The following is a 23,172-nucleotide window of genomic DNA, read 5'->3' as shown; positions in this document are numbered from 1 at the left end:
ACTAAATATGAAAAGTAGGACTGTAGCACCACAGGACTGCAGTACAGTATTAGGACTGTAGTACTAACTGTCCGACCTAAATAGTGACATTGCCTGTGACAACCTAGACAAGATCAAACAGGCATGAATGCAGAAAATGCAATAACAATGGGAAACAACTGAGATTATGTAAATGGGCTGGGGGGTGATTCTGAGTAAAATTTTAGTTTTTGCAAATGATTGCTTATACAGAGGCTCTTTGTTCATCTTGCAAAAAGAAAGTAATTCTAAGTAATTCTAAATAGCTCTAGGACCCGGTCGTAAGCAGCGACAGAAAAACCTGGTTCAAAATAAAGCTAAAACCTCTGCGTGACAGCGGCTAACGTACTTAGATGGAGTATTCTTGAAATTGCAAAAAAAAAGGGGGAAAAAAGTCTCCCATGGCAATGTTTAACTTCAAAGAGGAAACTACATAAAAACGTGAAAACTGTTTAAGAAGAAAGAGAGCCAAATGTTATAATGTTTATAAGAGTCATGAAGATTGTTTAAATATGGGAGCTCACTGCAATTTGACTTCCAGAAAAAAGACTTTAAAGGACAAATAAAGTTTTACATAGCTGAACAGCAGGATGAAGGAGTAAGAGGATGTCTCTTATTAAAATAACTGCTTTTTTTAGAAGTAAAAGGGCTTTCTTCAAGTTGAAGTTGTGCCTAAATGAAGAAAATAAAGCATGACCAAATTAAATGTATAAACAAAATAAGGCAGGCCAAAAGAGACTTTGAAGAAAAGCTTGGCAAAAAATGATAGTAAAGCCATTTCCAGGCTGTCTTTAGTAGGTAAAATCCTGACAGAAAATCTACAGGGCTAGTAAATGATCAAAGTAGGGAAAGTATTTAGGGGCATACCCATTCTGGTGTATTTCTCTGTCAAGAACATATCAGAAGATTTGTCACCAATAAAAACATTACTAGAAGAGATTTCAGAAGAAACTGGCAACAATAAACTGTAAAATTTTACCAGGACCAGATGGTATCCATGCAGGTTAAAAGAACTAGAGTACAAAACTCTCAAGTCACTAACAATGGTGTAATGCTTAAAAGTTTCCTGGTCTGAAAAAAACGGAGGTGATAAATGTGACACCTAATCTGGCAAAATTAATAGGAGCTGCAAATACTCCCTAGGCCTCCTTCTAAATCACTAGATTTATGAATAAGTACAATAAAACTAGGAAGAACCAGCATAGCTTTCATAGAGGAATGCAGAATCTTTAAAAAATTATTTGAAAAATAGCTGAACAAGGGGATGAGGTAGGTCCATTCAATAGAAGCTAGTCAGTTTTCCAGAACTTATTTAAGCATGTCCTTCATCAAAGGCTCTTAAAGAAATTGAAGTATCGTAGGATAAGAGATACAGGCCTCTCAGTAACAAGAAGTTAAAAATTAAGAAGCAAATAGTAAGACTATATTGTCCAGTTTTGCACTGGCAGGAGTTCATCACTAGAGATCCAACAGCTTTTTCAGAGCCTCTGGTGTTCAATTTAAAAACGTTTTGAAAGACAGAGGGAGGGGAGGAGAGGCCAGAGGTAGCGAAGTTCACTGATATATTGTTCAGGTAAGGAAAGTGATAGATTGCTGTAGGTGTTTGCAGCAATGTCTCATGATACTGATGGACTAAATTAGTCACTGATAAATGTAAAATAATACACATGGATACGTTTTATGTATGCAGACATGACTTTGAGTCAAAATTGGTATTTCTTAAAAAAAACCCCAACCAAACAAAAAACCAACCAATCAACCAAAACCAAAAAAAACCCACTGTATCCAGCAGAGGACAAAAATGCAAGCAATGTTTGAAGAATTTAAAAAATCTAATAGAGAACAAAAGGGCAAACATCATTGTTCTACTACACAAACCTGTTGTACACCCGAATCTTGAATTCTGTTTGCACTTTTGTCCTCTTCTCGAGAAGCAGACCTCTTGTAGGACCACCAGAAATGTGTAAGAGCTTGTCTGGAATAGCTTCCATAAAGGTCACAACTACATAAGTTTGGGCTCTCCAGCCTGGAAATGATAGGATGCAGGGAAGGATCTGTAACAGCATGCGTGGCACAAAGTAAATGAGGAACAATATTCCCTGTTTACAAAATTGTTCACCAAATGCATGGTGCACCTGCCAGTGGTGGCGGTTTCAAAGCAAGCAAGGGGATGTCTACTTTGCTGGTGTTTCCTGGTCTAAACTACCTCAGCTTGTAGGGTGTTGTCTGGGGGTGATGACTGCCAGAGTCCTCGTTGGCTGGACTGCAGCGTAGGTACCTTGTATGTCCAGACAAATCTCACCTCTTATTGTTGTTATTTGTGGGTTCTTTTTAGAGTTCAGGACTGCCTACATCTTTGTTTTGTATCATTTCTGCTCTTTTCTATCTTCTCTTTTGCTTACTACTGGTTGCTTACTGGGGTAGTGCTGTGTTTCTTCCATTCCTTCCCACCCCAATACATGACCTCTGAAGTAGATAGTCCTGGGAAAAGACTTTATCCATGCTTTCTAGCTCTTTTATTTTTGTTTAAAGCCAATTATATCTGGTCTTGAGGGAGAAGACTTGGTTTCACTAATTGGTTGCTTTTAAGCATTTTGCTACCAAACTGGCCTATTTTGATTTTAAGGATTTCTTTACTCCTATTTTTAAAATAGTGCAATCTGTTTGGAATACACATTGTAAACATGTAGTTCTTAGATGCTGGCATCATTCTTGTTCTGGTGTGATTTCAGTGGAACTATTTCTGTAAAATTTTGAGAGTACATGGTTACATCTCTGAGCATTTTTGGAAGTTTCTGTCAATGTAATCTGGAATCTCTTCATTATTAAAAATCAAGTTGATTTTGCTGATCCTCTTACTCTTTTCTATTTGTATTTGTTGTACCCAATTCTGATTTTCAGGAAATTGGTGCAAAATTACATTTATTTCAATGCAAAGGTGCTAAAGTCTTCTTAAACTTTGTTCTTCCCCCAACACACCTTCCATTTCCTCAGAGCAACATTTAAGTCAGCTTCTGTACTTCAAACACAAGACTAACTCCTTTTGATTTTAATGGAGACATATCTCTTCAACAGTTATCAGCTTCAACTCCTGGAAATAACTAGGTGTATGAAAGAAATTGTAAGTCTTACGTATAGTGTTGAAGAGAGAAGGTACAGAAGATCAGCCAGTGTGGTGAAGATTTTTTGTAGCAGAGGGCAGTCTGCATAGATCTGTGCTGCTTGCATGAAAAGCATATGTTCTGGTGTAATTCCAACATTATAAAACCAGAAGAGACCTTTTGGATAATTTACTACAAGTTATATGATATTTGCAATCAGCATTGCTTGGTTTAACTTTGAAATAGGTAGGTTTTTTTTAGGAAAAATGTCTAATTTTTGTTTTAAAATTTTTGCAGTGGGAAACCAACTAAATCCATGGTAACAAACTGTTGACAGTTTTAGGCAGGTTTTTATCCCATTTAATATCAAATCAGACAAAATGCCTCTGACACATGCCAAATACAAAATACTGATAGTGTGCATCCACAAGCTGGTTATCTGAGAGTTAATAGCATGTTATGGACTTGCTTATTGTCAGGAGTGTCACAAAGAGAGAACATCCATTTTGTGTCCAATGAGGCAGCGTAGCAGATGTGAAATCCTTGATTTCCATTGAAAAGTGACTGAAGGCAAAAATTTCTCGTGTGGCCACTGCTGCCAGCCCTAATATGACCACAGGCACAAACACTGAAACATCTTTTAGAAGTATCAGTGGATACTTGCCCAGGAGCCTGAGTGAGGTGCACTGAAAAAAGACACTCTACTACTTCCACCTCCTGCTTATTGTTATGATTTTTTTAAATTTATCTTCCTACGTATCACTGATAATTCTGGAATGGGTTGAATGGACAACATGAAGCTAGAGTTTACTGAAGGCCAGGCTTTGCCTTACATCACAGGGTTTTGGTAAGGTGAGATAAAAGGGAAGAGGTCAAGTGCGAAATTGTCTTTGGAAGTCTTTGCTAACAAATTTTTGGGTACAGAGGTACCACAAGAGGGGGGAAAATGAACATTAAGGCAGATCTGGAAATAGGTCACTTAATATAACCGTATTTTCTCTTCTGATAGTAATTTTATATGGTACTGAAAAGAACTTACTTTGTAATGGAGGAGATGTGGATGTTAAGATCTCACTATGGCAGGCTGTGTCATAACTTAATTATTTATTTTTTTCTCCTGTCATTTATTTGTATAGGTGGAAAACGTTCGGTTACTTGACCGTTTATCTTCAAGAAAAGCTGCACTGGGAACCTTGTATTTAACAGCTACCCATGTCATATTTGTGGAGAATGTTTCTGAAACTCGTAAAGAAACTTGGGTATGTATTTTTATTTTTTCAGTTAGCTGTTAAGTGTGAGGCACTTCATTGATGGCAGTTTAAAAATAACTTGCAAAACAGTTTAAACATAGTAAATTAGTTCATATGGATGCTTTTATAACTTCAAAGCATGTGAAATTCCAATGTGGTAGTTTTTGGAAATTTTCAATGGATTCTGGACATTGCTACACAGTAAGAGGAGTAGAAGGACCTTCACCATGTGAATATCAGATGTGACCGACCAAGGAACAGCTGCTGTAAGCTACAGTGTTGCTCCTACCATCCAGGAAGAACTGAGGAGAAATGCTTTGAATGTGAATTAGTAGCATGACTCAGTCACCTCTTGCTTCTCTCCCTGACTGCTTGTTCTGGATCAGTGATTTTGTTGTTTTGCTTTGGTTGGTGGACTTTTTGTTGTCTGTTTTGTGGGTTTTTTGTTTGTTTGGTTGGTTGTTTTGTTTTGGTTTTTTAATAACGTGGTATTTTGAGGGACCAGCAACAAGTTGCCTGTATAGGCGCAGATATAGTTCCAATGTCATACCATTTGAGAGTCTTTTATGTGGATTAGTTACAAATCCTTTGTCCAGTTTTGTACTAATTATTGACTCCATCCTCTTGTGGTCCCACTATTCCTTTCCAGATTCTTCTTGTAACATTTCATCTCATCTGATGCAGTATTTAAAACTACATCAGGACTACCATTCTGCTGATGAGGAGGGCCAACATTTTAGCCTTATTTAACTGGTGCTGGTTCATCTTTTCATTGTATAGATAGATGGAAAAGGCTCATTTTTTGGACAACTGTTAGCTTACAGTAAAGCAAATGAACAGACAACTTGGGATAACACAGCCAGGCTAATGGCTGAGCAGCTGAAACAATCCAGAAACACTTCTTTGTCTGAAGGTGATGTATCAGGCACTACTTGAGCCTGAGCTGGAGGTAGAAACAAAACTAGAAGAGAATTTTCTCTAACAATAGTGGACACTACAATGCCTGCCCTGATATGTATATAAATAATTATTTTTCTTCCTAAAGATTTGAATAATTTGGCATAACCAATTTCAATTCTCTTGCAGGTTCTTCACAGCCAAATTTCCTCTATTGAGAAGCAGGCCACCACTGCCACTGGTTGCCCATTGCTGATCCGCTGCAAGAACTTCCAGGTCATCCAGCTGGTCATCCCTCAGGAACGAGACTGCCACGATGTTTACATATCTCTGATACGTCTGACACGACCAGGTATGAGATGGAAATAGGCACAAAAGTCAACCCTTGTCCTCAAGAGGGAGAATGTAATGGAAGAAATGTAGCTGTGTATCATTGCACTTTGTAGTTTAAGAAAAAAGGCTTTATTAGAGACGTGTCATGAGAGAAAATGTCCCTGAGCAGACAAGCATACTAAAATAATCACTTATAGAGCAATGAAGAAACCACATCATAACAAGTAGTTCATTCCACAAAGTATGTAGTGAATTTTTGTTGAAAATTATACTCTAGGCTATCATTGGCCATAAGATACACTATCATTCTATTTTATGTGTAACTTGTTTACTGGATGCCTTGTGTAAACAAGAATTTAGGAAAATACTTTCAAGTCTCTAAATACAGGGAATTTTTATGTTCCTACTGTAATGAAAAGCTTGGGATATAATTAATGGTCATGTTGATGTCTGAATTTTCCCTTTTTGTGCTGTGCATAAATTTCTTAAAAATCAGTGAAAGCTTTTGCAGCAAATAGCTGATTTATTGCACTGGACTGCCTGTGCCTGTTATTAGCTAGGTTTTGAATGTGCACTTTTTGAATTTCTGAATTCAGATCAAATTCCTTTTTAAACTTTTTCTCTTTTCAATGAAAATCCAAATGTTGCAACAAAGTCCAACATCTGATCCTCTGCATTAGATCTACTCTCGTAAGACCTAGCTGACAAGGCTTCTGGATTGTTTGTTTTAAATGATAACTGTAGAAATGCAACACCAACCTCTGTCCTTTACCATTATTTTGACAGTATGCAAAGAAAACATTTACCACAGTCTGTACAGAAGTGATAACATTGGCTTTAATTTTTATCTTGCTAGGAGAACACCAATTTTATCTTACTGTGTGCTTTGTACTGTTAGGCTTACTATTGAACTTAATGATTTTAAGGGTCTTTTCCAACCTAAATGATTCTACGATTTTGTTCTATGATCCAGTGTGTAGAGAGGTAAAAAATTGCAGTCAGCGAGCACAGCTACTGAACTTTATAAAGTACCTTCTATAATTAGGATAGTAGAAATAGTAGTAGTAATATGCAACTGCAACGGATGTAGCATGATATGCTAGGTGATGCAACATGAAAGTAATCAGAGAAATTTAAAAACAGTGAAACAAATTCAGTCAGTGATTCTGCTGATGTAAATCTGGATTAATTCCATGGGCGGCAGTTGCAAGTATGTGTTCATGCATGCTGGAAGGAATGTGTTTCTGTAATGGACTTTCCTCGGAGCCAAGAAGAAGCGTGTGTACTGCTGCGCCCTAGAACAGGACGCTTCAATACAGGCGTGCAGAGCAACCAAGGGCAGAATAGCTATGGACCCTCAATACAAGTCCAGTGGCAGACTGCAATGGACAAGAAGGTTCAGATGAAGAAGATGCAATAGGAGCAGCACAGAACCAGCTCTTTGCATATTTCAGCTGCACAGTAGTTTTCCTTCTCCAGCAAAACATCCCGTCTTCTTGTGAGGCAGGATAAAATCTTGCTTACTTAAAATTAGAAGACTCCAATTGGAGATTGAGCGAAACGCACCTTGGCAGTGCTCTGCTGAGTCTTTTTGTCTGAGCACAAAGCTGTATGTTCTTGAGGTAATACTCAACATTACTCCACCTTTACTCCATTAGGAGAAAATTTCACTCATTCAGTCTCTGTTTTTCATTCTCTGCCATTCATTCTACCATAGCTGAACCTGAGTAGAGCCTGTCTTTTGTACTGGCTTAATATATTCTATGTTATCCGTTAGCCTAGTTACACTAAAGGAGCAAATTTGTGTTTGATTTTATTCTTGTCAGCTGTTAATAGTATTTTAATAAGGTCAAGCTCTCAGCTGAATTTGGCATTTTTGCTTAATTAACCCATTTTGTGAAACAAGCTGACTTTAAGAGTTATTAGAGGTGTAATAACAGGATTGCAGATGCTAATGGTAAAATAACTGTGAAAGAGTAGAGAAGGTCCTAGAAGTGCTAGAGAAGAGCTGATAACTGATCTTTAAGGCACTGACTATTAATACTTGAACATTTTTGTTACCACCTGTAGATATCACCATGTAATAGTATTTGTTACATTGAGTCAGACTTCTGTCATAAATAACCCATATATATTTTAATAGGTGGATTTTTAAAGGCTTCCCATGTGCCTGTGAACAGCAGTTGGAAAGAAAATCCAGATTCTTCTGTGAACAAAGCAGTAAAAACAAGAGCTCAAATTACTACCAAAACCACTGTATTAAAATGAGCTCACATTGGATTTATGGATTATGCTAAAACTTTATGTTAGCAGATGAGAAATAAACCCAACTGTCTTCCTAATCTGTGCCATGACAGAAGTTTGAAATCAGAGAGTAGAGAGTTTGAACTGTAAGACAATGTGCAAATCAGTCTTTTCTTTCTCCTTGCTCATGACTTTGCTGACTTTCAGTATTTTCCTGACAAAGTTAACATGATTTTTTTTCCTTACATTCATACTTTCGTGTGTATATACAATAATTTTAATTGAAATTTTAAAAAGCTAAATATAACCTAAATTACACCTTTAAAAGACATTACCAAAATACAAAAGACTTTCTATTGAAAAAGGTAGAAGCCTTATTCTTATTAATATTGTAGTTGTTTTTGTTGTTGTTATTTTTACATCTAAAAATTCCTTACTCTAGTGTTTTAATACTCTGCTTATTAGGTATAGATTATTAGAAAAGAAAGTGTAGTGTTTTCATTTACTGATCTTCTTAAAATTATATTGTGAAGCACCTGTATCAGTGAGGAACTATGAAATCAGAGAGGACTCAACTTACAGTTTACTTCAGTTCTGAAGTTAAAGCTTTCTGTTGTTCAGAAAATTTTAAGGAATTTAGAACAACAGGATGAAACATACCACTGTGGCATAGTATTGTAGTATCTTAAGTATCAATGAGAACATTGATTTCAAGCTAAACACTAAGTAGTTTTATCAGTGACAGTTGGCATTTAATGGTAATGGTGTCTGGCTGCTATTGGTCACCAGGATTAAGGCATTCATTTGCATAAATATATATATACTCCTAAAAAAAGTTAAAAGCTCCAGCACCAACAAAGTTTATTATATGGTCCTTGACCAAGGCTGGTAGGTAGCATAGTTACTTAAATGAGTTCATGATGAAATTATTGATATAACATATGCTATTTTTACACTATTACAACACCTGTATCATGAATGTCTTTGCTAATAAATGAAAGACAGAATTTTGCAGTCCACAAAACTAAAAATTCATTGAATCTATTGGAAACTTCCCTATTTAGGGACAAAGTCTTCTGAGTTAGTTCATTTTTGGAAGATTGTGCTATATAGTTCATTGTTCAGAGCTTTTGTCTTTGTCACAGGACAGATGCTACGTTAATAAAGGGACTTCTAAGCTATCTCTGGCCGGCAAATTCTTTTGCAGAAAAAGTGCTTATTCTGGCACTGACTTTAGTTTTCTTTGGATGAAAGCATTTTATCACTGTCTTTGTGCTGAGGGAGGCCTTTATATACAATCCAGTGGAGAAGAGGTCTAGCAGAACACTATACTTTAAATAGCATTACTAGTAAGACACAAATATTGCAACACATACAAGTAACAAAACAGCACAGTACTTTCAAAGTATACTTGAAAGCAGTTATAAGCCAGGATATGCATTTTGTCTATCAAAGCATGCTATTTTAAAAGAGAAACTACAAAAAGGGTAATAACAAATTTGGTTTTGAAGTGTGATTTCACTATGAGAAATCTGAAGTGTTTTACCATTTTTGTTTGTTTGCTTTCTTTCTATTCAGTTAAATACGAAGAGCTGTATTGTTTCTCGTTCAATCCAAAATTAGATAAAGAAGAACGAGAACAAGGCTGGAAACTTGTGGACCTCAATGAAGAATATAATCGGATGGGTATTCCAAACAACTATTGGCAGATCAGTGATGTAAACAGAGACTACGGAGTGAGTTGTAGTGATTTTTCTGTTACAGAGGGTGTAAAGTGAATCAACCAAAGTGCTTAATGCTGAGTCTCTTTGTGCTCAGTGCTGTACATATATGTAGTAAGGTGCAGTTCTTCCATGCTTTCACATAAGAAGGCACATAGAAGGGATGTGTCTTTGTCTTATGCATGTGGAAATGAAGCACAGCAAACTTGTATGCAGTAAATTTTACAAATTAGAGCTTAGCTGCCTCAGTAGAAGCTTGAATCATACTTAATGTTATATGTCTGAATGAGCATTTTCCTGACATGTAGGGTTACATGAGCATTTTCCTGACATATACATTCATTTAAATTAAAAAAAAAAAAACTTGAAACAGTGAACTTGGCAATACCTTTTCTTCACTGGCCATCCTTGGAATCCTTTCAAAGCCTCTGTAATTGACTGTTAGTATATTTCACAGTCATCTGACAGGTCATGTCTCTTCTTAGCTGCCTGCTGTCCTGCCTAGTTGTCTTGTACAACTGAAGTCCCTAGAATGTTAATTAATTGTGAGAAATAATAACCAAAGTATTTCTGAAGGAAGTTTTTCCATTGGCTCTGTTGCTGGAGCATATCCATGTTAAGGAAGGCCTGTGAAGTTCTCAGAGAACACTGAATGTGCTGTCAGGGTTTGTTTTCTTTTTGTTAAAACAAGCAGAGAAAATGTTTGACCTCTTTTAAGATAAAGCGTAGGAAAAACGGCATCATGAATAAAACCCAGTTCACCACAGAAGCATCTGTAACCACAAGCCTTTCCTTTTCTTTCTCTCTCATTACATATCTCTGGCTCTCTCTGAACCTTATTTCTTCCTGGGCATCCTAATGCCTTTAGACATCTCAGAATGTCCCAGAGGGATATTTGGTCTCCTTTTGACCCCAGCCAGAATGCTGCAGGGGAACTTCTGGGCTTTTTTGCAGGCTCGTTGGTGGTTTCAGAAGTGGTGGGCATTGCCAGGGCTGCTTGCCTTCTGGTATCCTCATTTCATACAGATTTGATTTCTTTTCTCCAAGTCCCTGTTTTTGCCTTTTATTATTATTATGAGTTTTGCTGAAAAAATTAGCTCTACAGTCCCCTGCCATTATAACACAGGTGAGTTTGTTGGTGTTTCCTTTTTGCTGTAGAGATGGTTAATGTTGCTTGTATTTTGTACACCAAATAATCAGAGTTTCCTTTCACAGGTCTGCGACTCTTACCCTACAGAAGTGTATGTACCAAAGTCTGCAACTGCACACATCATAGTGGGAAGCTCTAAATTTCGCAGCCGAAGGCGTTTCCCAGCACTTTCCTACTACTGCAAGGATAACAATGTAAATGTGAATTTGTAACTTTGGAGTGTTTGATTATTTTGGCCTTGCTTTCATAATTCTCCTAGTAAGCTTTCACAAGAAGAAATCAGTGACTATTTTTCTTTTAAACAAAAAAAGATGTTAAGAGTAGTCTGGTTAGTGTGGTTTGTACAATACGAGCACACACCATGATTATGTTTAGTTCGTTGATAGGCATTTAATGCAGTCATTTAAATGTAGCTTTATCATCCATCTAATACACAGAAACGTTATCTCTGTATCACAAGGAAGTGGAGCAGGACAAGAGGTCCTGAAACACCAGTGGCAGAAGAGTGAAGGCCAGTAGCAGGCAACTTAGCAGGTGACTGGGAGGAGAAGAGAGCAATTTAGCATCTGGTAGCCACAGCCTGAGAGAAAGTGAAGGAGGAGGAAAAACTATACATACAACAATTACAAAATCAGGAGTAGCCTATGAAGAAAAGATCTGTGAATAGACCCAAGAGGGATGGATGAAAAAGCTACCAGATTTTTGCTGAACAGTGCATCATATCTTGGTTGAAGAGACTCTCCTTGTCTATAAGAGTGAGTAGTATCACCTTCTCCTCTCCATGACAGATATTCTCAGGGCAGAGTGAGGAACTGCCTCACTTGTCTGTAACTGGGAAAAAACCCTGTATCTAGACTATGTGAATTTCTCTTTCTGGCAGCTGAGAGGAAGACCCTTGGATTGAAGGACCCACAGACTGGCTGATTTTACATTTGTGTCCCATCCCCCTAAGGACTGGCTTAGCTCAGCTGTCATCATCAGTTAGGAGAATGGTGTCCCCTTTGTACTCACAAAGGATCAGTGTGTCTAATATCTCCTTCTGTTTCAGTTCCATACTGGCAACTGCATCGAGAGGTCTTCCCTTGTGCTGGGAGGTGGTCAGGACTTCCCAAGAGTCAGAGCCAGTGTGGGATTAGAGGGTGTCTGTAGAATTTGCCATGCAGCGTGGGAGGTATTTCATCCAATGTCACAAAGCAGGAATCGTAAACTACAGTCCCCATGGAAGACTTATCTTTACAGTGACCCAAATCATAGGTATAAGCTTCAGAAGGAAGGAATGAGACATTATTTTGACTCCTTCTTTACCTCTTGTTTAATAAAAATTCTGCGTCTATAAAGATCCATGAATTTGACAACAAAACAGGATAGGATTGTTTACATAGTAAATACAGCCCCTGCATAAACTGCATATTATCTTTGAAAATTTTGGCCCTAATGAAATATTAAAGTTAATCCCTTTCTGTAATGAACTATGTCCAAACATAGATATCTAGGACTCAAAACACTTGAACATTTTCAAATCTCAGTGAAAGAAGAGGTCTCAAGGATCAGCTAGATTCCAATATCAAGTGATCCAGTTTGGATTAGTTTCATGGCTTCAGCCTAAGTCTTTTCCCTGTTGTGCTTGTTTAAGGCTCTGACTACCAGCATTTGAAGTACTGTGTTTACCCCTGGCTCCTTCATGGTTTGAATGTCTTGAAAAGAGATTGGAAATTTTGGTGGAAATACCTCCTTGTGAGTTTGGAGGTTGGCATGAGTTGCCAGTTAATAAAGTAATGGGCAGGACTGGGGTAAGGTTTGTGACAGTGGACATTGAACAGTGATGGTAACAGCAGGTTGGGAAGAGGTTTGCCACTTGCAGGGGAGACAGGTGCCACTCATTCAATCTTTCGTACCCCGAAATTTCGCATAGCTCTTCAGTAATGACAAATTCAATGATGATGTGACATCTTACTCTGCATCTTACAGGATCTGTGTAACTATGATAACTTAACTGCTTGAGAGAGTCCAGCACAGGGCAACAAAGATGATTAAGGGAGTGGAGCATCTCCCTTATGAGGAAAGGCTGAGGGAGCTGGGTCTCTTTAGCTTGGAAAAGAAGAGACTGAGGGGTGACCTCATTAATGTTTATAAATATGTAAAGGGTGAGTGTCACAAGGATGGAGCCAGGCTCTTCTCGGTGACAACCAATGATAAGACAAGGGGCAATGGGTTCAAACTGGAACACAGGAGGTTCCACTTAAATATGGGAAAAAACCTTTTCACAGTGAGGGTGCCAGAACACTGGAACAGGCTGCCTAGAGAGGTTGTGGGGTCTCCTTTTCTGAAGACATTCAAAACCCACCTGGAGGCCTTCCTGTTTAACCTCATCTAGGTGTTCCTGCTCCAATGGGTGATTTGGACTAGATGATCTTTTGAGGTCCCTTCCAGTTCCTAACATTCTGTGATTCTGTGATGATAAGGTCAGACCCTGGAACTATCTGGTGAGCGGGTGCAATAGCAAAGCATGACCTCATCTCTAGCCTTGCTTTTAAACATAGTCCAGAAAATTTCATAGACATATGTGCTCATCCTAAGCAATACTGACTAACTACTGATAGTTCAAAGACATGACTCAAAATGAGTCGTAAATAGTCTGGAGGGCAGATTGCATGTCTTCAGCAGACAGATTCTCTTCATGCTTATGTTCAGTGCTTAGAAATTGCATGTATTAGACCCTTGCCCTCTGCAAATCTAGCTGCCCTCTGCCTGGCAGAAATAACCTCCCTGCTCTCTTATTTCACATGTTGTTCCTTCTTTCCCAGTTTCATCAGGAGGTCTGATCCTGATGGGTCTGTGGAGAAACTCTCTTGCCTTCTTCAACAGCACTGATAGATAACTGTACCCAGGAGCCAGGCTGCCTGACCCACTTCCCATGCAGTAAGGTCTTTCTCCAGAGGCAGCTCTAAAAACAGACCATCACCAGTGATCTAGCTTCATGGTGTGCATTTTTGTTTCCTGGACTCATTATGCCTTAGGCTGTTTAGTAAAGCATGTATTGGTGCAAGTTAGATGTCGTCAGTATCATAGCTGGTAAGCGCGAGTGGCAGTACAAAATGGCCCATTTTTTATGTTATGTCAGTGTTGTAATTGCAATGTTGTACCTGTCACATCCTCTATAGACCACCTGTGAGAAGTTATTCCACATCAGGGAAATATTATATTTAAAATAGCTTCAAAACTTAGATTCAAGTCTAGACTTTGGCCAATAGGGTTGTATTGTTTTAATATTTCATTGACATTTTAAAAATATCGTGTTTATCGGTATGTAATTCATTTTACTATTCTGCCCTTCCCATGTAACTGTACACCTGTGGAAACCTCTAATGAGCTTCTTTTGGGTGTGAAATAATTCTGCTTAATAACTATGTTGGGTTTTTTGTTTGTCTGTTTTTCTGCAGGCCTCAATATGTAGAAGCAGCCAGCCTTTATCTGGCTTTAGTGCACGATGCCTTGAGGATGAACAGATGCTTCAGGCCATTAGAAAAGCAAACCCAGGAAGTGATTTCATATACGTTGTTGACACTCGACCAAAAGTAAGCACATTAAATTTCTTGCACATAGCAAGACTGAATCTGTGCTGAATAAATTAGGGAAGATGCACGGCCCAAGTGACTGATTATAATTCCGACGTTAGTTGCACCTGTGCAACTCCACAGGTAAATCAGGATTTAGCAGAGGAATCTTAACTACAAACCTTGCCCACATTTTTATCTCTTAAGTATTTTTTTTACACTGCGTTTTTGTTGTTGTTGTTCTTAACAAAATATTAAGATACAGAAAAATAAATAACTTGGAATAGTAGCTGTTTCCATACACACAGGAGCTATCAGTAACTATATTACTGATGAGACTAGTGAAAAATAATTTCCATTATAAAACTGTGTTTACAGTTTTTTGTAAAGTTGCAAACTTCTGCCAGCTTATAGTAAAATTTTTCATGCAAGATTTCTCTTGCAAGTGGTGAAATTTCAACAACCTGTGAATGACACTAAGGAAACACCATTTACTCAGGTTACAAGAATTGAGGAGACCTGCTTTGAATATCTGCAGCAGTTCTGTGTGTTTGAAAGAGAATCTGAAGTATGGTAAAGAGTGATCTCATGCGAGATCATGCGAGATCATTTCTCATGCGAAAAATCATGGACTCCACACAATCCAATATGAATTCAAGTGAAGCCATTTATTACAGAAACAAGCCTCCTTATATATGCAGTTATTTCCTGATCTCACGTCCACGCTCCAAGCAGGCATTAGCTGATTGGATATTGTCCATGTTCACGAGCTGTCCACGCGCCCGAGTCTCACTGCTGTTTTTCAGGGTGCTGTTTTTCAGCCTTCAAGCTGACCTTGAGATTCCTTTGGCTAGTTCAGAAATAAATCTCCATCTAATAGAAACCCATCCATACAACAACCTCAAGGAAATCCCTCAAATCTCCCACAATCTCAGACACTGTATCTCTATAATTGACTAAAATCTAGCCAAGATAAAACCTTTAGAACAATTACGCTGTGCAGAAACACAGAAATTCAGTAATGATCTAGAAGAGAATGAAAGCTAACAAAAATTCTGTCCAAATGTGGCATGCTAGCAAACAGCTCCAGGTGATGAGGACTAGATAGGCTTCAGTGCCTGGAGGTGGGAGTAGGGATATGTTCTTTCTTACACTATCAGTAGCTTCTCTGCTGAAGTTACCAAGCACCTGAAGAACAGGAAACCAAAGGGGCAAATCTCCACAAAACCTCTAGTAGATATAGGATGACCCATAGCAGGAGAAAAGGAAAAATGAAAGCAAAGGCTTACGGAAAAGGAACAGGGAAGCTGTTTCAGAATCCTGAGCTCAGGAGACAGACCCTGCAAGGGCAAGGTGGCTGAAGCTGGGAAATGTGAGGAATGGAGAGAGGAAGGGCAAACCTGGTAAATCTGGAGCAGAAATGAGGAACCTGACTGGTTGGTGATTGACTGAATATCTGGGGGCTGGTGGGAAAGTGCTGAGAGCTCAGAGCTCTAATGGGAGGCAGTAGCCAGGAAATCAGGGCCTAGGGATGTGCCATTGCACTTTGTAATTTGGTGGCTACTTTGACCTTCAGTTCCCTCTTTTTTGTTGGGAAGACAAAGGTGGCCCTGCTTTACTTGTGGTCCTGAAGAAAATGGATTGTGATGAGCACTAGGAAAGGGTCTGTACAGCTGTGTTCAATGCAGGCTTTGGGTAGGAAGTGCAGACCTGGCTGCCCAAATAATGCTCGTTTAACAGCTTTCGGTATGTGATAATATTTATACCTTGGCATTTCCTGGCTGATGATATTGGTACTCTTCTCTAAATAAGGAGGTTGCTCATTGATGGGATATATTACTAAACACTTACTGACTTGCCTGTTAATGATGTTTTGCAAGGTAATAACAGGAAGGTTCCCATAAACTTTTCTGGTAAATTGCTTTGGTGAGACACCTCCTGTATGCAGTGAAAAAACCCTGTACTTTAAGTGGAGACAGTGAAATTGATTCTCTCAGTCATGAATTTAGGCATATTTCCAGCAACACTGGCTTCTTCAGGAGCCAGTCAGCAGATGAAAACTGTTTGTTTTCATTGAACTTCTCTGGAAACCAAAAAAAGAGTTTTGATGTAAAGAAATTTTTACGCACAGATTCTTACTTATCTCTACCTGTGTTGTAAGAAGAGACTGATTGCCTAAAGCTCCTGTGATCTCAGGTGCCAAATACAGCCTTGTTACTGTTAATAAAAATACAGCTGTTACAAATACAGCCAAATACAGCTGTTACAGTTAATCTTGCAGCTCCTAATGCATATATAAGTCTAGAATACATAGGAAGTGACAGGTATCAGTCCAAGCTGTTCCTGGTGGTCCTCAGGAAACCTTTAATAAATGCAAAGTAAGTTATCAGTCTGGTGCAGGGTTTCCCATTGTTCTCGGAAGCTAAAAAACTACCTGTCTCTTTTCTCACCAGAACTGGTTCCTTGCAAAGATGATGAATATTGGTGGGCCAGTCAGTTCAGAATTCCCAAGTGCTCTTCATGTGCTGTCCCTCACTGTGCTTGACAATCTTCAAAACAAAAGCTTTGCCTGTGGAAGAAAGTCTTATTTCCATTTAATTTAAATATACCAGGATGACCATATGCAGAGCTTTACTTAGGTTACCGTCTTTCTTCATTTTCTCATCCTTCTATGTGTTTATAGAAGAAGCTAATATAAACTTCCTATAAGTAAAACAAATTAGTTCTATAATTCTTAATAACAGGAGTGGACCCAGTTATACTCCACATTAAAGGAGATGCCAGCAAATCTGGCAAGTGAGATCTGTTCCCTTTAGAGGTTGTCTCTGCACATTCGCTGAGATTAAGCAAGGACAGGCACAATTTAGAGAGCTTTGCAACAACTACTCTAAGAGCAACAGATGGAATTCTGGTAGGTGATGTGGAAAACTTGTTAGTAAATATTGTGGCAGCTGCAAATTTTGGCAACTGACGATATTTAAAATAAATGAGTGTCAGAAAGCCTTGCAAATTTAACCTTATGTTTATTTGCTTTTAAAGAGGGCTTTTTCAGACAGTCTTAATGAAGGATTTCTGTGATAAAATCGCTCTGTGGGAGAGGCAGTTAATAGCATTTATTGTACTAAGGATTAGGTCGGTTAGGGGCTAGATGTTTTTCATATAGGTTTTCAGGGGGTTTGTGGTGGCTTAGACTCATGTGTACAGATCTTTTTTCCTGAAGCTTTATGTTATTACAGAGAGAGACTGCTTCATTTTGTTTGTATTAGAACACTGATGTCTACTTCAAAAGAGAAAGATTAGGATTCAGCAGATAATTTTTATCTTTCTAGCAAGTCACACTGAGGACTCTGTCCTTAAAGGACATGCTGTTCACAGGCTATCTCTTTTTTTATTGTTCATTGATAGTCAAAATATCAGCAGACTGCCAGCTGATAGATGAGATTTTTTTTTTCTGCTGTTTTTCCTGAATTGCATTCTACAAGTTAAAAGAAGTTCTACTCAAGACTTTAAACAAAAAATGCTGGTTTCTTTTGCTTCAGTTCCTATCTTAGACTATAGTTCCTTCTGTTTTATCACGAAATTAGTGCAATGTTTCAGTTCTTAATGGTGTTGCACAAATTTAACTATGTATTTCTATTGCCAGGTTCTCATGGGAATGGAAGTACTAGAAAGTGTGAAGATGGGAAAAAATCCCCTATCTTCACATATTATATTGGTCAGAATAAAATAGTTGAAAAGCAGTCTCACCTGGCTGTTTGCTTCTGTATCTAAATGAGATTATAGTAGCATAAAGAGCTTGTAGTCTTTAGCTGTTTCCTTTGAAAGTTTAGAGGTCAAATTTGGTCCATATTTTGACATATGACATAAAAAAGCGAGACTTGTTCATCTTAGTTGGAGATAAGTTGGCAACAGATAACCGGTCCTACTCAATTGCATGCATCCGGCTCAAAATTAAAATTGAGTATTTGGAGTATGTGCATTTGGGATGGAAGACATTGGGAAAGGACACATTGTATATATCCTGTGATACCATTAGCTGAGTACTGAAGGGTATTATCGTGAGTTTCAGAAGTGACCACAGAAGCAGCAAATCAATAGTACTGCCTGCAACACTGGGAAATAAATTGGAAACCGAGTTATGTGCATAGCCTCTTTTCCCCTAAGCAATGCCTAAGAGATACATTAATTTTTCGTGAGCATTGGCTCTCACTGCAATGGAGATGAGTCATTTTTTGTCCAGCTGATATCTCATAAGGTCTCTCCAAAAGCTTTATTAGGGCCCTCCAATCTGGATGTGCAATATCCGTAGTTATTTAATTCTGAAATCCTTCCTGAGCAGAAGCTGTTAGCTGGGCTTGGAAGTGTGGAGGTTCGGCTATGTGGGCTGCTTCGTTACTCCTGGAGCCTTCATATTTCTTGGGAAGTTCAAAGGCACCCCAGCCTTAGAGCATCCATTTCATAGAATAGCAGAGGCTTCATGCAAAAAGACAATTCTGTCTATTGGACAGTGAGATTTTGCGATAGGAAATTAAAAAAAAAAAAATAAAAGGTAGTAAAGTAAAACTACTTAATTCATTTCCATTAGATCTAGTTTTCAGCTCAGAGATCAACATTTGGCATAAGGGGTTTGGAAGATAATTTTCTTTTCCCCCAAGAATCTCAAAAGGGGGGAAAATAAGCATTTGAAAAAAAACCCTTAATTTTACGCTTGGGAAAACTGAACTAAAGAAACATTTAGTGACTTTTCCCATGCCAGGAAGCAAGTAACAGATTCAAAGATAAAACTCCAGTTTCCAGCTGAATGTATTTTCTGCTGAAGCACAGCAAAATGTTTAAGAGTGCTGCATTGCAGATGAAAATATTTGTGGTAATTTTGTCAATTCAAATATTTTGTGGTCTCACACAACTAGAGCCAAGATGCTATAAACTTAAGAAAAACTACTCCAACTCCCTCTTCATTATTCCAAGCTTCAAAGAAGTAAGCTGTATCGATTTTTGGATGATTTTAGCAGTAAAACAGAGTTATTTGGGCAACATTACAGCGTCCATAAGCTGTGAAACAGTGGCACGGCAGATATGACACTGCCACCTCCTGGGTGTGTTCTGCAAGTAAACATAATGCTGACCCAAACCAAAATCAGAATAACCTTTTAAAAACAAATTCAAAGCTTTATCCTCTTGCAGAGAAACCCTACATAGGCTGTGTTCTTTTGTGTCTAACCACACTAATGAAGTTAACACTGAAAGTGTGTGAAATAGAGGTCAGAGCCTCAGCAGCCCAGCACCCTGCAATAGGCTGTAAACAGATCCCCGATTCCTAATCCATTGTGTTGACACTGTGACAAATGCTTCCTATTTATCACTGACTCAAATAATTCTGATTTACTGCAGGAGACCATGAGCTTTGTTTTGAAAAGAATCTGTTTGCTACTGGATTTAATCCAATTTTCCCTAATTTTTCAGCTCAACGCTATGGCAAACAGAGCAGCAGGGAAGGGATATGAAAATGAAGACAACTATTCCAACATCAAGTTCCAATTCATAGGCATTGAGAACATCCATGTCATGAGAAATAGTCTGCAGAAAATGCTTGAAGGTACTATGCTTCTTTCTTGAAAACTAGAGGAAATATTTCATCTTCCTGTTTCACAAATCAGGATAATTGCTCTGAAAGCAGCAGCAGTGAAAATGGGTATGAAAAGAGGTCTCTGCCTGTTGCAGCTGTGTGCAGCTGCCTGCTGGCTAATGGGACTTGTGCAATGGAGCGTCATCCCAACTAGTGGTGATTTCTTGGTTATACAAACATCTTGTTTCATGGGTGAAATCCAGACATCATTTACTTTGATGACAAAATTAATTTGACTTCAATACACCTTACTTCTGCTACATCTCCTTTTGCAGTTTAGAGTTTGATGGTATAATGAGAAAAAAAATCACTTCTTTTTTTAAAGCTCAGAATACCTATGGTTTGTTTTTTTTTTTTAATATGTGGTCAGTAAGCTAGTCATTTTAGACTGTGAATTCTGATAGCAACTTACGCCCTATCACACCAGGTTTATTTATGAAACTCACAGTCAATGGGAATAACCATTCAGAACCTTCATAATCTCATGCAAAGTAATCATAATTGTTTTATAACTAGTTATCAGTGTATAAACGACCACATCTGTACTGCCATTTAATATTTGGATTAGATTACTTTCTAGAGACCTTCTGGGAAATGGGTAAGAATAAATAAGCAATCCTTGACCCTCAAGGGCTTGTTTATTTTTAACAAGCAAATAATAAATAGTGCTCACCCCATTCCACAGAGTCTCAGAATTTACTTCATGTATATCACCAACACCTTCTGTCACCTCTTGCATCAGCTTGCTCTAGCTATTCTTGACTTGATGTGCTGCCCATGCTCTTTTATTCTTCAACTGTTTCCCATCGTCTGTGTGCAAATGTGAATTTTAGATCCAAGAAGGGCTTGCCTTGTCCATGACAGGAGAGCTGTGCTCTGTTTTCAAATACGAGCAGTTTGTGAAAACCAGCAGTAAAATGTGATGCAGGTGAAACAGTCGCTCTCTTCATGACTTATTTTCATTTAATTCTTTGTTCTAAAGGTCTCAGTAAGGAAACGAGAAGGATTTTTAGTTCACTGCAAAGTCTTGTTTGGCCAGGAGAAAGGCCAGGTGAATAAACTCATTGCTTTATTTGTTCAGCTTAAGACCATCAAAGTTAAAATAGTAAACAGCCAGCCTGGCTGCATGGGACAGTGCTATGTATTCTTTTTGAGCCAAAAGTTCATGAGACAGACTCGGCCCAAACTGACATGTAACAAGGTAATTTCTGATGCATTTAACACTTTAAGGTGCTTTGAGGACATAACTTCTTAGCATCTATTTTTAAATGAGCCATATGCTTAAAACATCTGCTTTTTTCATAGGTTTTATATTTGCCATCTCATCTCATATTTAGTGACCTTGCTGATAAGATTGCAGATTTAACTTCTCTAATTTCCAATTTTGGGTACTTGAGGCTTTCAAGTACTTTCTTTTTAAATCTTATAAGTTTCAGTGTATGAGCAGGGCTTTTCTCATGTAAAGTATTGTGTAGTTTTTTTCCATTTTTACCAGTGTCCCTTTGTCTGTTTCTCTGGTGACCATTAAAGGGGTATTTATTACCTGACTTACATATACAAAAGTAACCAGAACTGAAAAGGCTGTAAAGGATGATGATAACACCTATTTATATGACTTTAAATTTTTATCAAGAAGTACTTAAACATACCTAAGTTACTCTCTAAGGTAAAACATCATGTTACACTACAAACATTACAAAAAGTGTCTGCTGCTCGTGATCTGTTGTGAGATGTTATAAGGTACATAAAAAACTTTGAAAAGATGAGTGAGGCTGAGGAAAACTGATTTTAGTTTAAAATGTGCTGTATTGTTGCTTGGAAGTGTACAGCATGGGGAAGAGGACACCAAGACATAATGGGTCTGATGTGTTGCAGGAGTGCAAGGGCAATTTTATTCAGCTTACTGGAATTAAGCAGAAGTTAAGGTTGGAGGATGTTTTTTACATGAGAGACTGCAGGTTATTTTCAATATACAATTTTAAATAATTTCCAATGCTTGGGAAATTTGAACAAAAACTGATTATTCAGTTTTCCATTGGAAAATGCACTTATATTAGGAATGTGTTAATTTCAATGATGTTTCTTCAGGAAAAGGCTGAAGAAATTAATTTGAACTTATATAATATGAATAATTTCTTCTAGCAGGTAAAAAATATTAATTTCAGCTTTGTGATTCTACTGACTTTAATTCTATCAATTATATTTATCTTAACTTTAACATGTTTTTATTCCTGTATAATGTTAATTTTTGGCTAAGTGTGTCAGCATTATAAAATGATTAAATTTGTAAGATAATGAGAATATTTTCCGAATATGCAAAAAATCTTGAGATTTGACTATACTCTGGAAGTAAAATGCATTTCAATATGCTGGAATTTCCCTCCAGAAAATAAACCAAATAATTTTACTTTGGTTTCTTCTGCCTCATATTGGTTTAGTATAGTATTGATTTTTTTTTTTTTCATTGAAAGAGAGGAGCATGTGAAAATCCTTGTGATAATTTTGATCCTATGCAGAACCTCCTTGAAATAATTTTTAATATTAGAAGCAAACGCTGCACAAGGACTTTTCTCAGTAAAGATTCAAGGGCTGACTGAGGCTGCTGTTTGGAATTTGCGATGGAGTGAGTTTTGCTGTACATCCAGGGGCCAACCAAGACTTAACCCGTTTGTTGTGCACTGAGAAGATGATCCCCACAGGCTCCCCATTTGCATTTAGACAGCAAATATGAGCTCCTCCTCCCCTGATATCAGAAAGAGTAGTTGTTGATCTAAGAGCAGCTCCCTGATCCTTGGACTTCAGTGGCAGATCAGCAAGAAAGAGAGCCCGAGGGTCTGGCCCACACCATTTACATTTGCTCTACCTACAACTGTGCTGCCAGAAATGGGGGAGCTGGTTCAGCATCCCCCTCCAGGCACTTTTGCTGGTGGAAGAGACAGTTTCCACCGTGTGCCCTGTTTTTTCCTGCCCTCCTGGGGAAGGGAGCACCGCTGGGTTGCTATGAGCTCTCCCCAGGGGTTCTTGATTCTCCTGTGCTCAGAGAGCAGGTGGAGCGGGTCTTATTTCTCCAAAGTTTGGTACCTCCTCTGCTGAGATGGAAACACCTTTCCCCCTTAGGTTAAGCCTCACAGTTCAATTAATAATTGAAGTCAGTATTAAGGTCCAGATCAGTAGCCAAAATAATGTGAAATATCCAGCATATGCCTTTAGGACAGTCTGAACTTTGCTCAGTGAAGTGGTCGGTAAATATTGACTCTAATTTGGTAGTGGGAGTGAAC

The 23,172-nt window shown here is 38.1% G+C and overlaps 1 protein-coding gene across 2 annotated transcripts in view; it reads left to right on the top strand.

Annotated features, from left to right (window-relative positions):
* MTMR7 (myotubularin related protein 7) overlaps positions 1–23,172 on the top strand; it is a 48,922-nt gene that overhangs the window by 13,107 nt on the left and 12,643 nt on the right. For both annotated transcript variants that reach the window (XM_065061022.1, XM_065061023.1), the window contains exons 2-7: positions 4,256–4,378; positions 5,456–5,618; positions 9,422–9,579; positions 10,780–10,908; positions 14,155–14,289; positions 19,732–19,864. In XM_065061022.1, the coding sequence (XP_064917094.1) occupies positions 4,256–4,378; positions 5,456–5,618; positions 9,422–9,579; positions 10,780–10,908; positions 14,155–14,289; positions 19,732–19,864 (841 nt within the window). The remainder of the gene's footprint in view (positions 1–4,255; positions 4,379–5,455; positions 5,619–9,421; positions 9,580–10,779; positions 10,909–14,154; positions 14,290–19,731; positions 19,865–23,172) is intronic.

Source organism: Columba livia, chromosome 4 (assembly GCF_036013475.1).
Source record: "Columba livia isolate bColLiv1 breed racing homer chromosome 4, bColLiv1.pat.W.v2, whole genome shotgun sequence".
Taxonomy (NCBI): domain Eukaryota; kingdom Metazoa; phylum Chordata; class Aves; order Columbiformes; family Columbidae; genus Columba; species Columba livia.
Note: the sequence above shows the minus strand (reverse complement) of the source record. Positions and strands in the feature narration are given on the sequence as shown.